At 47.7% G+C, this 17349-nt stretch overlaps 2 protein-coding genes across 4 annotated transcripts in view; one reads left to right on the top strand and one right to left on the bottom strand.

Moving 5' to 3' along the window:
• Window positions 1–3944, top strand: part of AAAS (aladin WD repeat nucleoporin) — a 30266-nt gene extending 26322 nt beyond the window's left edge. For all 3 annotated transcript variants that reach the window (XM_077923843.1, XM_077923842.1, XM_077923844.1), the window contains 2 exons: window positions 1402–1486; window positions 3529–3944. In XM_077923843.1, the coding sequence (XP_077779969.1) occupies window positions 1402–1486; window positions 3529–3672 (229 nt within the window). In that variant the 3' untranslated portion in view covers window positions 3673–3944. The remainder of the gene's footprint in view (window positions 1–1401; window positions 1487–3528) is intronic.
• Window positions 3945–7258: 3314 nt separating this feature from the next.
• Window positions 7259–12461, bottom strand: LOC114593041 (leucine-rich repeat-containing protein 3-like). The gene is made up of 2 exons (XM_028721527.2): window positions 11960–12461; window positions 7259–8690 (listed from the first exon to the last, which is right to left on the bottom strand). The coding sequence occupies exon 2, from the start codon at window positions 8618–8620 to the stop codon at window positions 7868–7870; it is 753 nt and encodes a 250-aa protein (XP_028577360.2). The 5' UTR covers window positions 8621–8690; window positions 11960–12461; the 3' UTR covers window positions 7259–7867.
• Window positions 12462–17349: the final 4888 nt, after the last annotated feature.

The raw sequence follows: 17349 nt of genomic DNA, 5'->3' as shown, positions 1-17349 counted from the left end.
AAAAACAAAAACAAGGAAACATTTGGTAAAGACCTGATTTTTTTTTAAAAAAGTTGTTTTTTAAATAATTTTTACACGCCTCCTATGCTTTAGTGTATTTATTTCACAACATTTATGTCCCACTTGATTGTAATTACCGTATTTTTCCGTGTGCCCCCATGTATAAGACGACCCCTGTTTTTTGAGCCCAAAATTAAGAAATTAATAATTGCAACATTCCATGTATAAGACGACCCCCAATTTTAAACTTTAAAAAATTGGGGGGAAATATAGTCTTATACACGGAAAAATACAGTAAACCTCAAAGCAGTTTGCAAAACAAATGAAACAGTGCAATTATCAGTAAAAGAAGCAGTGTAAAAACAAATATTTGAAACATTCAGAAACAATGAAAATCTACAGTAACAATAGAATCAACCTCTTGTATATGTCTGAATAGGCTTGCCTAAACAAATGCTTTCAGCAGGTGTATTTAGCAAAACATCTTGTTTTGGTGTTTTAATCTTAGGATAGGTGAGACATATTTTAAACCTTCATCTGTATGCTGGTCACTAAAACCCAGTGCATGTTAATTTTTTTTGGGGGGGGGGGAACAGATGCTTTGCCTGAAAATTGGTAAGTAGTCAAGGTGAAGGATGTTGCATGAGAGCTGGTGGTTTGCTTTGGTGCTTTAAAATGTCCCACTTAACTGTGTATTGTTCTGCACCCCAGAAGCGAATGCCCTCCTTAGCACAAAGGCCATAGGAGGTAGGGGACTGGCAAGCACAGTCTCTCCACTGTTGCTGGTGGTGACAATACTGCCAAAAAGATTCTCCCCATCACAACTGCTTCCCCTGTGATGCCTGCCCTTTTCTTTGCACGTGCCCCAGAAATGCAGCACCTGTCAGTTCTCTGATGCCTTTGAGAAAGCAGTAGTATTAGGGTTATACCACCAGTGGACATGGTATTTTATAGGGTTAACGTAAGCAAAAGGTTCTACGGCTCTCCCTTAAGAGGGTAGATTCATAGAAGCAGCACGGTCTGAATCGGCTTCCGCCAACCTGGTGCCCTCCAGATGTTGCGGACTGTCGTTCTCATCAGACCTGCTGGCATCGGAGTTGTAACCCAACACAACCATCTCTCGGTTAATCTGAATGGTTAAAATAAATAAACCTAAGGAGGAAAGAAAAGGCTAAAGGGTTAAGCCCAATGGCCTTGTGGGAGTTTAAGGCTGTGCTCTGGGAGGCAGTTTCAGACATAAGACAGCATCAAAGGCCAATGGGCTGTTTTTTTGTCCTAAGACTACGTTTTGTGTTCCTATATTGGAGCCTAGGCCTGCAGCATCACATCACAACAGCCTATGAGTGTCCCTTGTAATAATGATGTCTGTATCTCGCTTTCCCCCACCCCTCCTTTCTTCAGTGGTTTCTTACAGGGAGAAGATGGGGCTCAGCCACAACTAGTTGCTTTCCACCCTTGCTTTAAGAAGGGAGCTCTTCTGACAGTGGTAAGCGTTCAGCCTTCGCTGAGATTTTGAGGAGCATCTGCTGTGGGAATGCTGATAAGGGTTTGTTGTTGCCCCAGATGGGAGCTGCTGGAATGACTTCTGTCTTGGCTAAGCAGCACCTAGACGGGGCTGTGGACTAGTAGGAGAAAGGGATAACAGTAACTATAATGCATGTTGGTAAAGGTAAAAGTAAAGGGACCCCTGACCATTAGGTCCAGTTGTGGCCGACTCTGGGGTTGCGGCACTCATCTCAGTTTAATGGCCGAGGGGGCCTGTGTACAGCTTCTGGGTCATGTGGCCAGCATTAATAAGCCGCTTCTGGTGAACCAGAGCAGCAAACAGAAACGCCGTTTACCTTCCCGCTGGAGCGGTACCTATTTATCTACTTGCACTTTGACGTGCTTTTGAACTGCTAGGTTGGCAGAAGCAGGGACCAAGCAATGGGAGCTCACCCCGCCGCGGGGATTCAAACCGCCGACCTTCTGATCGGCAAGTCCTAGGCTCTGTGGTTTAACCCACAGTGCCACCCGTGTCCCTCATGCATGTTGGTATGAGGCATTAATTGGAGGACTCAACATGCTCTGCAGTCAAACACAGGCACCATAGCACACCTGGATTACTGCTAGACTAACATGAGCTCTCGTTGCTCGGTCCCTGCTCCTGCCAACCTAGCAGTTCAAAAGCACGTCAAAGTGCAAGTAGATAAATAGGTACCGCTTCAGCGGGAAGGTAAACGGTGTTTCCGTGCGTTGCTCTGGTTCGCCAGAAGCGGCTTAGTCATGCTGGCCACATGACCCGGAAGCTGTATGCTGGCTCCCTCGGCCAGTAAAGCGAGATGAGCGCCGCAACCCCAGAGTTGGCCACGACTGGACCTAATGGTCAGGGGTCCCTTTACCATTTTAACATGAGCTATGCAGTAACGTTGGCCTAGCTCCTGTTATCAGCTCAAGGGTTTTTCCTTGGTGAAAAAGCTGAATAATCTATTTTACTCACATTCAGGTTAGTACCAGTTGCAGGATGCATTTTGCTAATGTTCGGAATGCTACCTGTAACCTTATTTAGGGTGGGTCAAAATGTTCACGGGCTGTGAAATACGTCTTGTTTGCTTTAAGGATTCTGGAATCATTGTTGAGCACGTACTGTTGTGATTTTGGCACACTGTGTGTCTGGAGGGCAGAGGCTGATCTATTCAGTTGGGGTCTGGGTGTCTTGTGCACCACTCAGGTTTGTGTATGATTCTGTCCTGGACTCGGCACAGAATTCAACAATCCACAAATCTCAAGCTTTTTAAATTGAGCTTCTAGCCCTTGAGACTCTTTCCCCCAACCTCTGAGAGCCCAACACATACGTACGTCCCTCTTAAGAGCTGAAAAGGTTTAGACTGTGAAGAGTATAAATTGCCCACTTTTATTGGTGCTCAATTCCTGTGCTTCTCGTGAACTGATTTGGGAATACTGCTTTAATGGAGGAAGTTAAGCTCAGAGGAGCAACTTAACTCAGAGATGCAAGAAACCACCTCTTTTTGAGAATGGGTCACTGTTGCATCGCTTCCTAGGATGGCAGTGGCAGCTTCCCCCTGTGGTTGGATGTTCTGGGGCTTCCTTATTTTTTTGTTACATGCCAGGAGTTTTCTTACGGCGGTGCTAGCTTGCCCAGGGCAAAGTTTGGGAACCGCCGCTTGGGAGCACAGGAGAAGTGTGTGTCCAGTGCCATTTCAGAGGCCAGGTCCAGGAGGGAGGGGCTCCTTCCATCCACGACAAGCAGATGAAATGGTGCAACGTAGCAAGCAAATATGCCAAGTTTTGTAATATCTATAGGTGACAGAACCCACCTTTTCTTGGAACAAGGTTCCTAGTGCAGGGGCGTGTATATGCAGCGGTCCTGCTAAAGGGCCCTCCGTGTTCCATCCCACCATAAGGATCCCCTCTTGTTGAGGGCTAAACAGTGTGACTGAGAAGCCTGGAAGGTCAGGGCAGGATATGCAAAAGGTGATCTTCTGCTCCTACTTCATTCATTTATTTATTTCTTCTCTCTCTTCTCAGTGCTGGTCAACAGGAAAGGTCAGCCACATCCCCTTCTTCTTTGTGGTTGCCCAGTTTCCATCTTTCAGCCCTGGGCAGAGTCCCCTCATACCCTTGGGCAGTAGAAGCAGCACCCGGGAGCAGCCATTGTTTTCTGAACTCTAAGGGTCAACATGCTGGGCTTCCTCCCTGCCGGCCTGTGTGCCTTCAGAACATTGGAGATACACACTGTGAAGGCTGCTTCTTCCCAAGTCCAACTTTGGAGAGCGCCGTCTTCTTTCTGTCAGTTGCAGTTGAGGCGTTGAGCAGCTGACATGCTGATAGTGTTAGTAAGGCTATCCACAAGCAGCCTTTGAAGCCAGAAGAACGTCAGCCAGAGATGGACCACTTTGTAGTTTTCGCATTTGAGACAGAAAATAAAAACAACAAAGGGTGAATGTTTTATTCCTTCAACGTTTCCAAGCAGAAGCACTCTTGGGGCTTTTACGTCATCGGCTTCAGAGGGCATCGTATCTCGGAAATTATCCCAAGTCAACATCCTCCATCCGCACAAGCAGCAATCCCTGGATATTTCAATTATTTCTGCGTCCTCCCCAGCAAGGATCTTTTTCGCAGATCGTTGTGCTGCTTATGGATCTGCCAATTTCGCATCCCTTTCCACTGTTTGCATGCTGGGATGAAAGAGGTGTGAGGGCGACCAGGAGACTGAAGTTGGGCAGGGCTGTGGCTAAGTGACAGAGCATATCCTTTTGCATGCAGAAGGTCCCAAGTTCTGTGCTTGGCAGTTCCAGGTAGGCCTGGGAGTGTCCTCTGTCTGAAACCTTGGAGAGCCACTGGCAGTCAGTCCTGGAGGCAGTACTGAGCTGAATTGACCAATGCTATCTGTATCACTTCATAAAAGGGGGAAACATTTAATGAGAGATCAAGCTCAGTCGTAGAGCATCTGCTCTGTACAGTGGTACCTCGGGTTAAGTACTTAATTCGTTCCAGAGGTCATTTCTTAACCTGAAACTGTTCTTAACCTGAAGCACCACTTTAGCTAATTGGGGCCTCCCGCTGCCGCCGTGCCATTGGAGCACAATTTCTGTTCTCATCCTGAAGCAAAGTTCTTAACCCGAGGTACTATTTCTGGGGGACGCGGGTGGCGCTGTGGGTAAAAGCCTCAGCGCCTAGGGCTTGCCGATCGAAAGGTCGGCGGTTCGAATCCCCGCGGCGGGGTGCGCTCCTGCTGCTCGGTCCCAGCGCCTGCCAACCTAGCAGTCCGAAAGCACCCCCGGGTGCAAGTAGATAAATAGGGACCGCTTACTAGCGGGAAGGTAAACGGCGTTTCCGTGTGCTGCGCTGGCTCGCCAGAGCAGCTTCGTCACGCTGGCCACGTGACCCGGAAGTGTCTCCGGACAGCGCTGGCCCCCGGCCTCTTGAGTGAGATGGGCGCACAACCCTAGAGTCTGTCAAGACTGGCCCGTATGGGCAGGGGTACCTTTACCTTTTTACTATTTCTGGGTTAACGGAGTCTGTAACCTGAAGCGTATGTAACCCGAGGTACCACTGTATGTAGAAGATCCTAGGCTCAGTCCCTGGGATCTCCAGATAGGGGGTGACCCCAGAAGACCTTGCCAGTCAGTGTGAACAGTACTGAGCTAGGTGTAGTCCAGAGGCCTGATTCTGTATAAAGGCAGCTTTCCCTTCCAGCGTATTATCTTAGGGGCAATACAGAAGTTAAACTGTTGCACTTGTATCCTGCGCATGGTGGAGCATATATGTGCCTCGATCCCGGTATTGTGTGCAGCTGTCAAAACATCTAAGCAGTTGTGTGCACAGCTGTCAAGTGTCTGGGGGCTTTTGAGAGTTATAAAATCATGAATGGTGTTGAAAGACCTCTTTTTCAGCAGGTAGTTTTTAGTACCAATGTTAAGACGACCTCACCTGCTGAAATCCCTCCTTTTGCCACCTCATCCATCATCCCGTGCATTTGTATTTAAAAGTCTCCCGTTTTCAGCAACAGCTGACTCCTTAGTGTGAGTAGGGTGGGTTGCAGCCTTTATCAGCTGCCTCTGCCCGATGTTGAATCTGAGCCTCCCTGCCGCAGACTTTTTGCTCAAGTGCCGTGTGATTACCATAATTGCAAAGGGGGAAAGAAGTTCTCTAGAGCAGTTGCAGTCTTTAATAACCGGAAGAGTTATTTTAAGATAAGAAGGCATGGCCAGCAGTTTGCCATGCAAAGGAGAGAAACAAAGGCCTCTTTTTTGAAAATATGAAAATAGATTCGGTTCAGTTACTTAAAAGGCTCGGTCAATTAAAAGTGGCTAGGAACAGAAGCACCAGGGAATAAGCAGAAACGATGAAATCTGAGGACTGAAATTGAACAGCCTTTTCTTACAGATCGCCAAAGGCATATTTAGAAGGAAGGACCAAGCTCCATGTTATTGGGTTTCATACATTTTATTTTGGACATTTTGCTTTGTGTCTTTCAGAAGTCTCATGAAGGACAGTTACATTTTTAGAACCAATGTTATAAAAGGGGACATTTAAAGCAATCCAGTAATAAAAATAGATTCTTTTCGCTCCCTCACCCCAATGCCCGGTTCGAGTCTTGGGCCTTGCATTGCTCTCAGAAAACACTCTGGATCTGGCTAAGTTTCAACCAGTGATCTTATGAGTGAGCCTACCTTTACACTTTAAGATCATACCTGCCTGCTATCTGTGTTCAAAGTATAAGGATCTGGAATGCTTACAAGAGTACCTGATTGAAAAGAGAGTGCCTGCCCTAAATCTGTTTCAGCCCAAGAAATGTGAATCATAGAACTGTAGAGTTGGAACGGACCACAAGGGGACCATCTATTCCTCCTCCTGCAGTGCAGGAATCTTTTAGCCATCCCAGCTATGGGGTTCAACTTCCTTTTTGATACTGAAATAAAAAGTGGCCATTTTACGGGTTCTTAAATCTCCTAACTTCCTGAGTTTGGAGGGTCTTTTCCTTGGAAGCTCCCATTGAGTAGCCTCTTCTCTGCAGAAAACACTTGCATTTTTGGAATGGGACACAGTCTCTGCGTCTTTATAGTGGTGGCTGCTTGTGAAAATTGATTTCTTACAACCGGGAACCTGGAGACCTTATTTACACACACTGCTTTCATTTGAAGCTCTGGTCCAAATTGTTTAAAGTGTATGTCTGTAGAATGTAATGTCCGTGTGGGGAAAATGTGTGTTTGGAAACAGGTTTCTTAGCTGCAGCCCAGAAAGGAGAAAGGCTGCAGCTCTGCCGTAGAGCAATTGCTTTGCATGCAGAAGGTCTCAGGCTCAATCCATCTCCAGGTAGGATTGGGAGAGAACCCTGCTTGGGGCACTGGAGAGCCACTCATAACCAGTTGAAACCCTGGAGAGGTGCTGCCAGCCAGTGTAGACGACACTGAACTAGATAGACCCAAAGCTCTGACTTAGTATATACGTTCTGCAGTCAGCAGAGAGGCAGGATTAAATGCAGCTGTTCCGTCTGCAGGTTTCCCTGCCCCACAATGTGGAGAACAGGAGACTGGAAGGAGGCAGAAAAAGCCACTGAAAAGGGAAGTGGCTGCAGCAGAACAGATGGGGCAGAAACGCCCCAGTCAAAATAAGGGATTAAGGGAACAGGGACTTACGATTGTTTCATGGTTAATCCCCCTAGCATTAAGCTGTAATATCTTTGCCTAAATCCCTGGCAAATGGGAAAAGAGAAGCTTGAGGACTCTCTGCGGGGGGGGGGGGGGGGTTGGGGTTGGGTTTGCTGCATAGGAGCAATGCAGCCTGTAATTCAGAAAAAAATAATGTATTGTGCAGAAGGGGGAAATCAGATTTTAAGCAACTCATTTTTGGCTTCCAACCAGCATCCCCTGAAGGCATATGGGGTTGGCCCTCTTTCATTTGCTAGGAGGTCATAGGGTTAGGGAAGCAAGAACTGGGGTCCAAGGGCTGTTTTAAGGGGGAACCAACCCACCAAGGTCCACCCTCATACACCTAATTCCCAGGTTTCTTGACAGGAAGAAGCTGACAACAGTTACCGTATTTTTTGCTCTGTAAGACTCACTTTTTCCCTCCTAAAAAGTAAGGGGAAATGTGTGTGCGTCTTATGGAGCGAATGCAGGATGTGCAGCTATCACAGACGCCAGAACAGCAAGAGGGATTGCTGCTTTCACTGCGCAGCAATCCCTCTTGCTGTTCTGGCTTCTGAGAGTCAGAATATTTTTTTCCTTGTTTTCCTCCTCCAAAAACTAGGTGCGTCTTGTGGTCTGGTGCATCTTATAGAGCGAAAAATACGGTAAGTTTTATAACCATTTTCAAAGCGGTTTCTATTTGTTTGGGGGGTGCTCCTCAAAACCCTTGGTTCTCAGAGGATGGTGCTGAGGGTGTCTTCTTCCATCTCCTCCGGGCTGGGCTGCTTGCTGGGCAGGGGCAGAGACTTGAGATACTCCAAGTGGCGTCGGGATTCCGCTTGGTTGCGTCGGACGTAATAGATGACGTAGGTGATGACCACGGCGAACCAGCAGAACATGGTGAGCAGCATGGCCAGGTCCGTGTTCCTCTGCTGGCCCAGGCAGAAGTTGACGCCGGTGTTGAGCAAGCGAGCTAAGGTCTTCCCGGTGTATTCCTCCCACTCCGCAGTGGCACACACGACGTCCTCCACGGTCTCTGCGTCCAGAGGAAGAGCCTCCACCAGCTTCTGCAGGGAGCAGTCGCAGTGCCAGGGGTTGTCGTACAGCTCTAGCCGGACCCAGGTGAGCATGGCGAAGGGGGCAAACTCCATCCTCTCCAGCTGGTTGCCGGAAAGGTCCAGCAGCCTCAGCCCCCCGCCCAGGCCGCGGAAGGCCCCCGGCGCTATGCTCTCAATCAGGTTGTCCGCCAGGTGAAGCTCGCGGAGCTGCTTCAGGCCGTAGAAGGCCCCGTTGGGGACGTGGGTGATCCAGTTGGAGTCCAGGTAGAGGACCCGGGTGTCGTGGGGAATGTCGAAAGGGATGGTCACCAGGTCCTTCCGGTTGCACCACACCACGCCGCTCCCCGGCGGACAGTCGCAGCTCTGCGGGCAGGGGAGGCCGCCGTGCAGGATCAGGACCAGGAGGAAGAGGGAGAACGATGCTGGCATCTCTGCATTGCTTTCCCCTCTCTCTGGGTATGGCGGGGGTCACGAGGTGGCAAAGGGCCCAGAATCTGACCTGGAAAAGAGGGCAGGGGAGACAGAAATGAGCCAGTGAGAAAGAGCCTCCTAACACATTCCATGGGTTTCTTTTAACAATATTACCACACCCAGTGTGGATGCGGGTAGCACTGTGGTCTAAACCACTGAGCCTCTTGGGCTTGCCAATCAGAGGATTGGCAGTTTGAATCCCCACGACGGAGTGAGCTCCCGTTGCTCTGTCCCAGCTGCTGCCAACCTAGCAATTCGAAAGCACACCAGTGCAAGTAGATAAATAGGCACCACTCCAGCGAGAAGGTAAACGGCGTTTCCGTGCGCTCTGGCTTCCGTCACGGTGTTTCGTCTCGCCAGAAGCGGTTTAGTCCTGTTGGCCACATGACCCAGAAAGCTGTCTGTGGACAAACGCCAGCTCCCTTGGCCTGAAAGCGAGATGAGCGCCGCAACCCCATAGTCACCTTTGACTGGACTTAACCATCCAGCGGTCCTTTACCTTTTTTCTTTTCTTTTTTAAACCACAGTAAGGACCACCTTTTTAACCCACGTTTTCCTTCCAGAAAAAATGTGCGGGTACTTTGTACCCTTGAGTAGCCCCCCCCCAAAGGACTGACCACACTAGCATATATATTTTTTTCTAACCAGGCTTCAACATCTGCTCCAGGTATGCGCTGCAGTCTGCATCTCACCTTGATTTGCGATCTTCTTGTTTTTAAAAGTGGAAATTGGTTCTTTGTAGTGATCTGATCATTACCATAGTGGCCATTTGGGACAACTGCTCTCTTTCTCTCCCCGCCCCGGCTTTTGCCACCTCCCAGCCCTTTAGCTTCTCTAAAACTTATTTAGCGTTTCTCTCTCCAGATTTTAAATCCTGCTATATGTTGCAAAGGCTGCTGTGCTCAGTTCTGCACCCATAAGTTTTGTGAAAGGAGCCTCTTTCCAAATTTGCTTTATATTTTATTCTTGACACATACCCTCCAACAGCATAATATGTTTAGGGGGGGGTCTTTTAAATGCCCATGCCATGCCCCTTCAGAGTTTTCACATCCCCCTCTGATTCAGCAGCAAATAAAATGTGTGTGTAGCTGAGTGTGGGAAAATTGGAATGACAGACACACAATCACAGCTAAACCAGCTTCGACAGTGGAAATAGTCTATTAGAATAATACTTGGGGTTGTGGCGGTGAATGATGTTCAGTGCTTATAAAATGTGTGGGAGCAGTAATAAGAATAACACTAAAAACTCTTGGACTATCTAACTTTCCACAACGTAGCAAGAATCTTGATGATCAGTTCTAGAAAAGTGGCAACTAATCTGAAAAAGCAAAGGATGACTGGGGGAAGACTATTCAGACTATTGAAGTTATAATTGGATGTCAATTACTTTTAAGCCCATTGTTGATTATTCTGGAGTATATGGAAAAAGATACAGTTCTGAGCATGTCATTCTGGTAAGAAATTTTATTATGCATCACTCGCTGCCAAATGGCGCCCATCTCAAATACCAAGATTTAAAAAGACTGGATTATGAAAGGATACCACTTTACAACGATGGTGAAATTAACTGAATTTACCAGAATGAGGGGAGTCAGAAACAAGAACAAACTGAAAGATTATGATCTCCCTTTTTTGTCATGTATGGAGCAGAATTACCAAAATACAACCATTTAATGCTGGACTAAACAACCTGCAAAGTCTCTTCCAGCTATGATTCCTTGAGTAAGAAAACCAGTGCTCACCCCCTTTGCTTCTATATGAGTCACTGTTTTGGTTGTGCTTCTTCTGAGGGTGAGTAAATCTGTTGCACCTCTGCACTGGGATGGTATAACCTGAGTTGTGCATGTATCTTTCACTAATTACACACCTACCTCCAAAAGAGGGCGATCCAAAGTATATATTAAAAGCTGCTATCTCACTCTGAATTAAATACAGGTTCCTCCAGACGGTCACAGTTTTCAGGGATTCAAGTGCATAGTGGAATTTTAGATTTGTGTACTAAAAGTTTATTAAAGCGTCCTGTCGCCCTAGCCCAACAAATCCACTTAAATAGCGACAGACTTCTTGCAGTTTGGAAAAATTACAGGGAAAGGCCCTCAAAAGTGTAGGTTAAATGAACAATAAGACATGTAAACAATCCTCAAGCAAATCGAGACGGCTGCTTATTGTCATATAACCACCCCACAAAAGGAAATCAAAACATTAAAGACCTGACCTTGTCCAACCACCATCTAAGCTTTGTGCGAGCAAATCAGGATGAATGCACAATAAGGTCATCTGGAGGAACCCTGGGTTTAATATTTCCTCCTGCTGGTGCCCTAGTTTCTCTTTTTCAAGGTTTCTCTAGCAAGCCATGCTTCCCGTCCTTTAGGATTAAGCACCCAGGTGACAGAAATACAGATTTAGAGTAGATAAAGGCTCGTAATCCTCTGCATGCTTACCTGAGGGGAGCATTCCCCATTGAACACCGTAGATCTTACTTCCAGGTAAATACACGTAGATTTGTGCTGTAACAGTGCATTCCCTTGGGGCTCACTCATGCAGGTTAAGCAGGGATGGGATTGCAGCCGCAAGGATGAAAAAAACGCTCCTGGTATTTTAGGATTGTATTAAATTGTTTAGCTACCGCGTCCCAAAAAGGGCTCGTTCAGGAACATTGCCAAAACTTGTATGAAGTGGGTTAGTCTGTACTGAGTGACTTATTCAACAGTTGACTGTGTTCCTCAAGTCACTTGCTCAGTTAGGGTTGCCAAATTTCCTAGCAGCCTCTGCGCAGCGCCTTTAAGAGCTGCATGCAGATGTTAGCAGGTCATCTCACTTGGTTTGATGCTGTGAAAAAGACCCCCTTGCAAATTCAGCATGCTCTTCAAGGGCGTGAGAGCAGGCCCACACACCTTCCCAGTTTGGGAACTCAAAACCTCAGCGTTGTGTAATGGTTAGAGGGCCTGGGTAGCCAGGGTTCAAATCCAAAAAGCTCGCTGGGTGACCTTGGGCCAGTAATTCGTCTCAGCCTAGCCTACTTAGCAGGGTTGCTGTGGGGGTTAAATGAGGAGGGGGAGATCCATGTAACCCCACCTTACAACCCCCCCCCCCACTCTAGCAGGATTTCCTGTTAGATAATCTTCTAGATTTTTCAAAACCACAACCATCAATTGAATACAGTGGTAGGGAAAGCACAGTCCGTTGAGTTTCTGTCTCGGACTGCTGTCAAAAGACCACAAGAGTCTGTTTTAAGCCTTAGTTGCAACTCTCACCCTGCACCCCCCAACCCCGTACTTCTCATTGCTCCAAACACACCTGTGTGAACAGCGCTCTCGTGGTCAGTCTGGTCCGAAACAGGTCCGGTCTGACTGTGGCTCCAGGGACCATCTCAGGAGCACCCGAAACATCTGCTGGCCTTCCTTTGGGAGCGTGTGGGCAGGTGGCAGAAACCTTGCGGGCAGGATTCTAGGAGTGCATCCTCTTGGCTCAGCTTCTCTGTCTACTGCCCATCAGCAAAAGAGCTTGAGACACACACAGGCGCTGAGAACCGAGAGGGGAGAGCCTGCCCCTGCTGGACTGCATGAAGAGAAGCAGCAGGGACAGCTATAATTGTGCAACTCAGTTCTGCTGTACACTGGTACCTTGGTTCTCAAATGCCTTGGTTGAATGAATGAATGAATGAATCTTTGTTTACATCAGCCATTGCCATAGCAATAAAACAACAATACGATATACAAAGAATAGAAATAAAAAGTCAGTTATATAAAATACAGGGGATGCGGGTGGTGCTGTGGGTTAAACCACGGAGCCTAGGACTTGCCAATCAGAAGGTCAGCGGTTCGAATCCCCGCGACGGGGTGAGCTCCCGTTGCTCGGTCCCTGCTCCTGCCAACCTAGCAGTTCGAAAGCACATCATAGTGCAAGTAGATAAATAGGTACCACTCCGGCGGGAAGATAAACAGCCTTTCCGTGCGCTGCTCTGGTCCGCCAGAAGCAGCTTAATAATGCTGGCCACATGACCCGGAAGCTGTATGCCGGCTTCCTTGGCCAATAAAGCGAGATGAGCGTCGCAACCCCAGAGTCAGCCACAACTGGACCTAATGGTCAGGAGTCCCTTTACCCTTATATAAAATACAATTTTAGGGTTTTGAATCAATAGTCAAATAGTGGATCTTACTCTGATTGCCCCAGCTAAAAACCTTGCAACCTTTGCCATCACCTGCTCATCTTGATGTGCCAAGAGGAAGGAGACTGTGGCAGTGGCTGGGCAACCCGGAATGGACAATAAAAGAGGGGTGATAATATCATTCCTCAAGTCTTTTATAAAGATTGCAAGCCTGGAGGGCATGCGCCACGAATTCAGTACTGCCATCTCCACAGGAACATAAGCGTTTTTCGTGTGGAATCTGTTGGAATCAAACGCCTTGGTTCTCAAACACTGAAAACCCAGAAGTAAGTCTTCTGGTTTTTGAACGTTTTTCAGAAGCCGAACGTCCAATGTGGTTGTCGGCTATTGTTTCCGGGGCACCTGCACCAATCAGAAGCTGCACCTTGGTTTTTGAACATTTCGGAAGTCAAATACTTCCAGAACGGATTAAGTTTGGAGTTGTTGTTTTTGCGCTTTTTTGGTTCATTTGTTTTTGTGATTGTGTGGAACCCTGTTCAGCTACTGATTGTGTGACTGTAGAAATGGATAAAAGACCCCCATCCAAACAATGACTATCAGTGCAGGTAAGGAAAAAAATCAATTTTATTTTTTTATCATCTACAATACCATCTTATTTATTTTACAGTACAGTACAGTGGTACCTCGCGTTAAGAACTTAATTTGTTCTGGAGGTCCGTTCTTAACCTGAAACTGTTCTTAACCTGAAGCACCACTTTAGCTAATGGGGCCTCCTGCTACTGCCGCGCTGCCGGAGCACGATTTCTGTTCTCATCCTGAAGCACAGTTCTTAACCTGAGGTAGTATTTCTGGGTTAGCGGAGTCTGTAACCTGAAGCGTATGTAACCTGAAGCGTCTGTAACCCGAGATACCACTGTACATTGTTTATTGCTTTCATTTTATGTATCAATGGTCTCATTAGATAGTAAAATTCATGTTAAATTGCTGTTTTAGGGGTTGTTTTTAAAAGTGGAACGGATTAATCCGTTTTCCATTACTTTCTATGGGAAAGCGGGCCTCAGTTCTGGAACACTTTGGTTCTGGAACAGACTTCGGGAATGATTAAGTTTGAGAAACAAGATACCACTATATTTAGGATTGACCAAAATGTCTCAATTGCCCAGAATTGAACCCAGACTGGGCATGTTGAGTGCATTGGATGATGGGAGGCAAAAGGGCTTAGGACAGGGGTCTGCAACCCGCGGCTCCGGAGCCGCATGTGGCTCTTTTACACCTTTGCTGCGGCTCCGGGGTGGATACTAGCGAGGGGAGGAGGCGCATTGTGCGCCCCGACACTCCCCACTGTGGCAGGCGCTGTACTGGCTGTGACGTTGCATGGGGGCGGTGCGTGCGTTAGTCACGCACCGTCGCGACGTCACCTTCCTGCCCGCCCGCCCGCTACATTGTAAGGGGCATGTACGCTGGTCACTGCATTGAAAGGGGGCATGTACGCTGGTCACTGTTTTGAAGGGGAGTGAAGAACACACACACACAAAAAGGTAACTTGTTAATTTAACATTTATTTCTATGAGCAGGAGTAATTCTGAGGGGTCAAACAAAGAAATAATAAAAAAGTGACAAAAAAGTTATTTTTATAATGACGAGTTTTGCGGCTCCCAGTTTTTTCCCCTTCGGAAACGGGTCCAAGTGGCTCTTTTTGTCTTAAAGGTTGCAGACCCCTGGCTTAGGAGGCATGGATGTAAGTAAAGGAGGGTGCTAAGCATAATAATGCAGTGAAGTCTCTGAATTTGGATGCAATAAACTTCAGCGCAGGAGCCACTAATCAGGGTATGAAGATGGCTGCTGTTGTGTTAGTCCATCTAGCTTGGATCTTTTCAGTCAGGGGTGGGGAAACCTCAGACCCAGGGGCCAGGCATGCTCCTCCAGGCTTCTGTCTGGTCTTTTCCCCAGGCCCACCCCCTTCACAGACCCTGCTTTGCAGCCTCCATCAATGTTCTTTTTACCACGTTTGCCTGGATGGAGCATGTGTGGGAACTATTAAAGGTAAAGGGACCCCTGACCATTAGGTCCAGTCGCGGACGACTCTGGGGTTGTGGCGCTCATCTCGCTTTATTGGCCGAGGGAGCCGGTGTACAGTTTCCGGGTCATGTGGCCAGCATGACTAAGCCGCTTCTGGCGAACCAGAGCAGCGCACAGAAACACCGTTTACCTTCCCGCCAGAGCGGTACCTATTTATCTACTTGCACTTTGACTTTACTGCTAGGTTGGCAGGATCAGGGACCGAGCAACAGGAGCTCACCCCGTCGCGGGGATTCGAACCACCGACCTTCTGATCAGAAAGTCCTAGGCTCTGTGGTTTAACCCACAGCACCACTCGCGTCCCTTCTGTGGGAACTATTATTGCTGCACAAAGGCAAATTCACCCTGGTTGCACTGCCCGCTTTGCTCCTGGTCCACAGGCGTGTGGCCCTCCAAATTGCCCAGTACGGAGCATGGAAAAGGCTCCCAGCTCATTTCTGATCCCAACGTTGTAACCTAGAAGCTTCAAAGCATGGAGGCAATGCCTGCCTAAATCTGAAGCCAGCAAACTGCCCGAATGAACATTTGCAGCAGGTCAGGGCCCTGGGTAGCCAGCACTGTCCCTATCTCTATGGTTGGTAAAAGCAAACTACAAAAAATGATTAAAAAATCAGTATTATTTTGCAAAGTGAATTCCACAGCTTTGCATTATTTATTCAGTTTTAACTTCCTGGGCAGAGAATTGTCATTGTTGTGCCAGCCTTTTCCTCTTGTATTTGCTTCCAAACCCATCAGTTTGATTCTCTACTTCCTGTTTCTGGACACAGTTCAAAGTACTGGTTTTGACAGGTGGAACCTTGCATGGCTTAGGCTATCTGAAAGAGCATTTTCCCTCCTATGAACCTGCCTTGGTTCCTGGGCTCCAAGATCATCCACAGATACTCTTTGCTTAGTCCTGCCACGCTCACAGGCACGGTTGGTGGAGACACTGGAGAGGGCCTTCTTGGTGGTGGCTCCTCCCAGACTTCGGAACATCCTTCCCAGTGAGCCTCTCTTTGTCCTTCCTCTGGCAGGTGAAAACCATTTTCTTCTGAAAGCCTTTTGGGAACTGACTTTTTTTAAAAAAGGGCTTTGAATAGTGCTGTGCCGTTTTCACAATCTGTATTTTAATGATTCGTTTTAATATTGTTTTAATTCTATTATAGCGTAATTACTTTTAAACCGGCCTCTTCCATGTTTTTAGCGTTCTGTATTTTATCCATGTTGCTTTCATTTTGTAATAATAATAATAATTTATTTATACCCCACCCATCTGGCTGGTTTTCCCCAGCCACTCTGGGTGGCTTCCAACAACATATTAAAAATACGAAAAAAGTCAAAACATTAAAAACTTCCCTAAACAGGGCTGCTTTCAGATGTCTTCTAAAAGTCAGATAGTTGTTTATTTCCTTGACATCTGATGGGAGGGCATTCCACTGGGTGGGTGCCACTACCGAGAAGACCTTCTGCCTGGTTCCCTTTAACCTTAATTCTTGCAGAGAAGGCCCTTGGAGCTGGACCTCAGTGACCCGGCTGAACAATGGGGTTGGAGATGCTCCTTCAGGTATACTGGGCCGAGGCCATTTAGCGCTTTAAAGGTCAGCACCAACACTTTGAATCATGCTCGGAAACGTACTGGGAGCCAATGTAGGTCTTGTAAGCCACCTTGAGTTCCAGTCCAGGGGAAGTAAAAGGTAAAGGGACCCCTGACCGTTAGGTCGAGTTGCGGATGACTGGGGTTGCGGCGCTCATCTCGCTGTACTGGCTGAGGGAGCCGGCATTTGTCCACAGACTGTTTTTCTGGGTCATGTGGTGAGCATGACTAAGCCGCTTCTGGCGACACCAGAGAAGCACGGAAACGCAGTTTACCTTCCCGCCGGAGTGGTACCTATTTATCTACTTGCACTTTGATGTGCTTTCGAACTGCTGGGTTGGCAGGAGCAGGGACCAAGGAATGGGAGCTCACCCCGTTGCGCAGATTCGAACCACAGGCCTTCCAATAGGCAAGCCCTAGGCTCAGTGGCTTAGACCACAGCGCCACCTGTGTAGTCCAGGGGAAAGGCGGGATATGGAGGGAGTTACGCTAAGACCAGACCATGTCATTACAGAGGAGGCAGGTTTAGTCGTTGTCTGAGGACTATCCCTGCCTCCGGGTCTGGTCCTGTCCGGACGGATACTAGAATCAGCAAGGGATACCCACATAGCCTGAAGGTGCTGCTGTGCAATGCCAGGTCAATGATTCATAAGACCACTGCCATCCATGACTTGATCATGGATGGAGGATTTGACCTGGCTTGTGTAACAGAGACTTGGTTGGATGAAGCAGATGGGCCTGTTCTTGCTGCTGCTTGTCCACCGGGTTTCTCTTACGCACAGCAACCCAGGCCTTGTGGGCGGGGAGGGGGGGTTGCAGTGATTTTTAGGAAGTCATTAATTTGCACCAGGCGTCCTGTTAGGAAGACCCAGTTCTCTGAGTGCATGTTCTGGAAGTTGGGCAATAGGGGCAGTACAGGATTCCTTT

Source organism: Podarcis muralis, chromosome 2, assembly GCF_964188315.1.
Source record: "Podarcis muralis chromosome 2, rPodMur119.hap1.1, whole genome shotgun sequence".
Taxonomy (NCBI): domain Eukaryota; kingdom Metazoa; phylum Chordata; class Lepidosauria; order Squamata; family Lacertidae; genus Podarcis; species Podarcis muralis.
This window is presented reverse-complemented; position numbering and strand designations above follow the sequence as displayed.

Excerpts from the sequence above, each read along its gene's own strand:
- LOC114593041 (XM_028721527.2), bottom strand. The coding sequence starts at position 8,620 with ATGCCAGCATCGTTCTCCCTCTTCCTCCTGGTCCTGATCCTGCACGGC.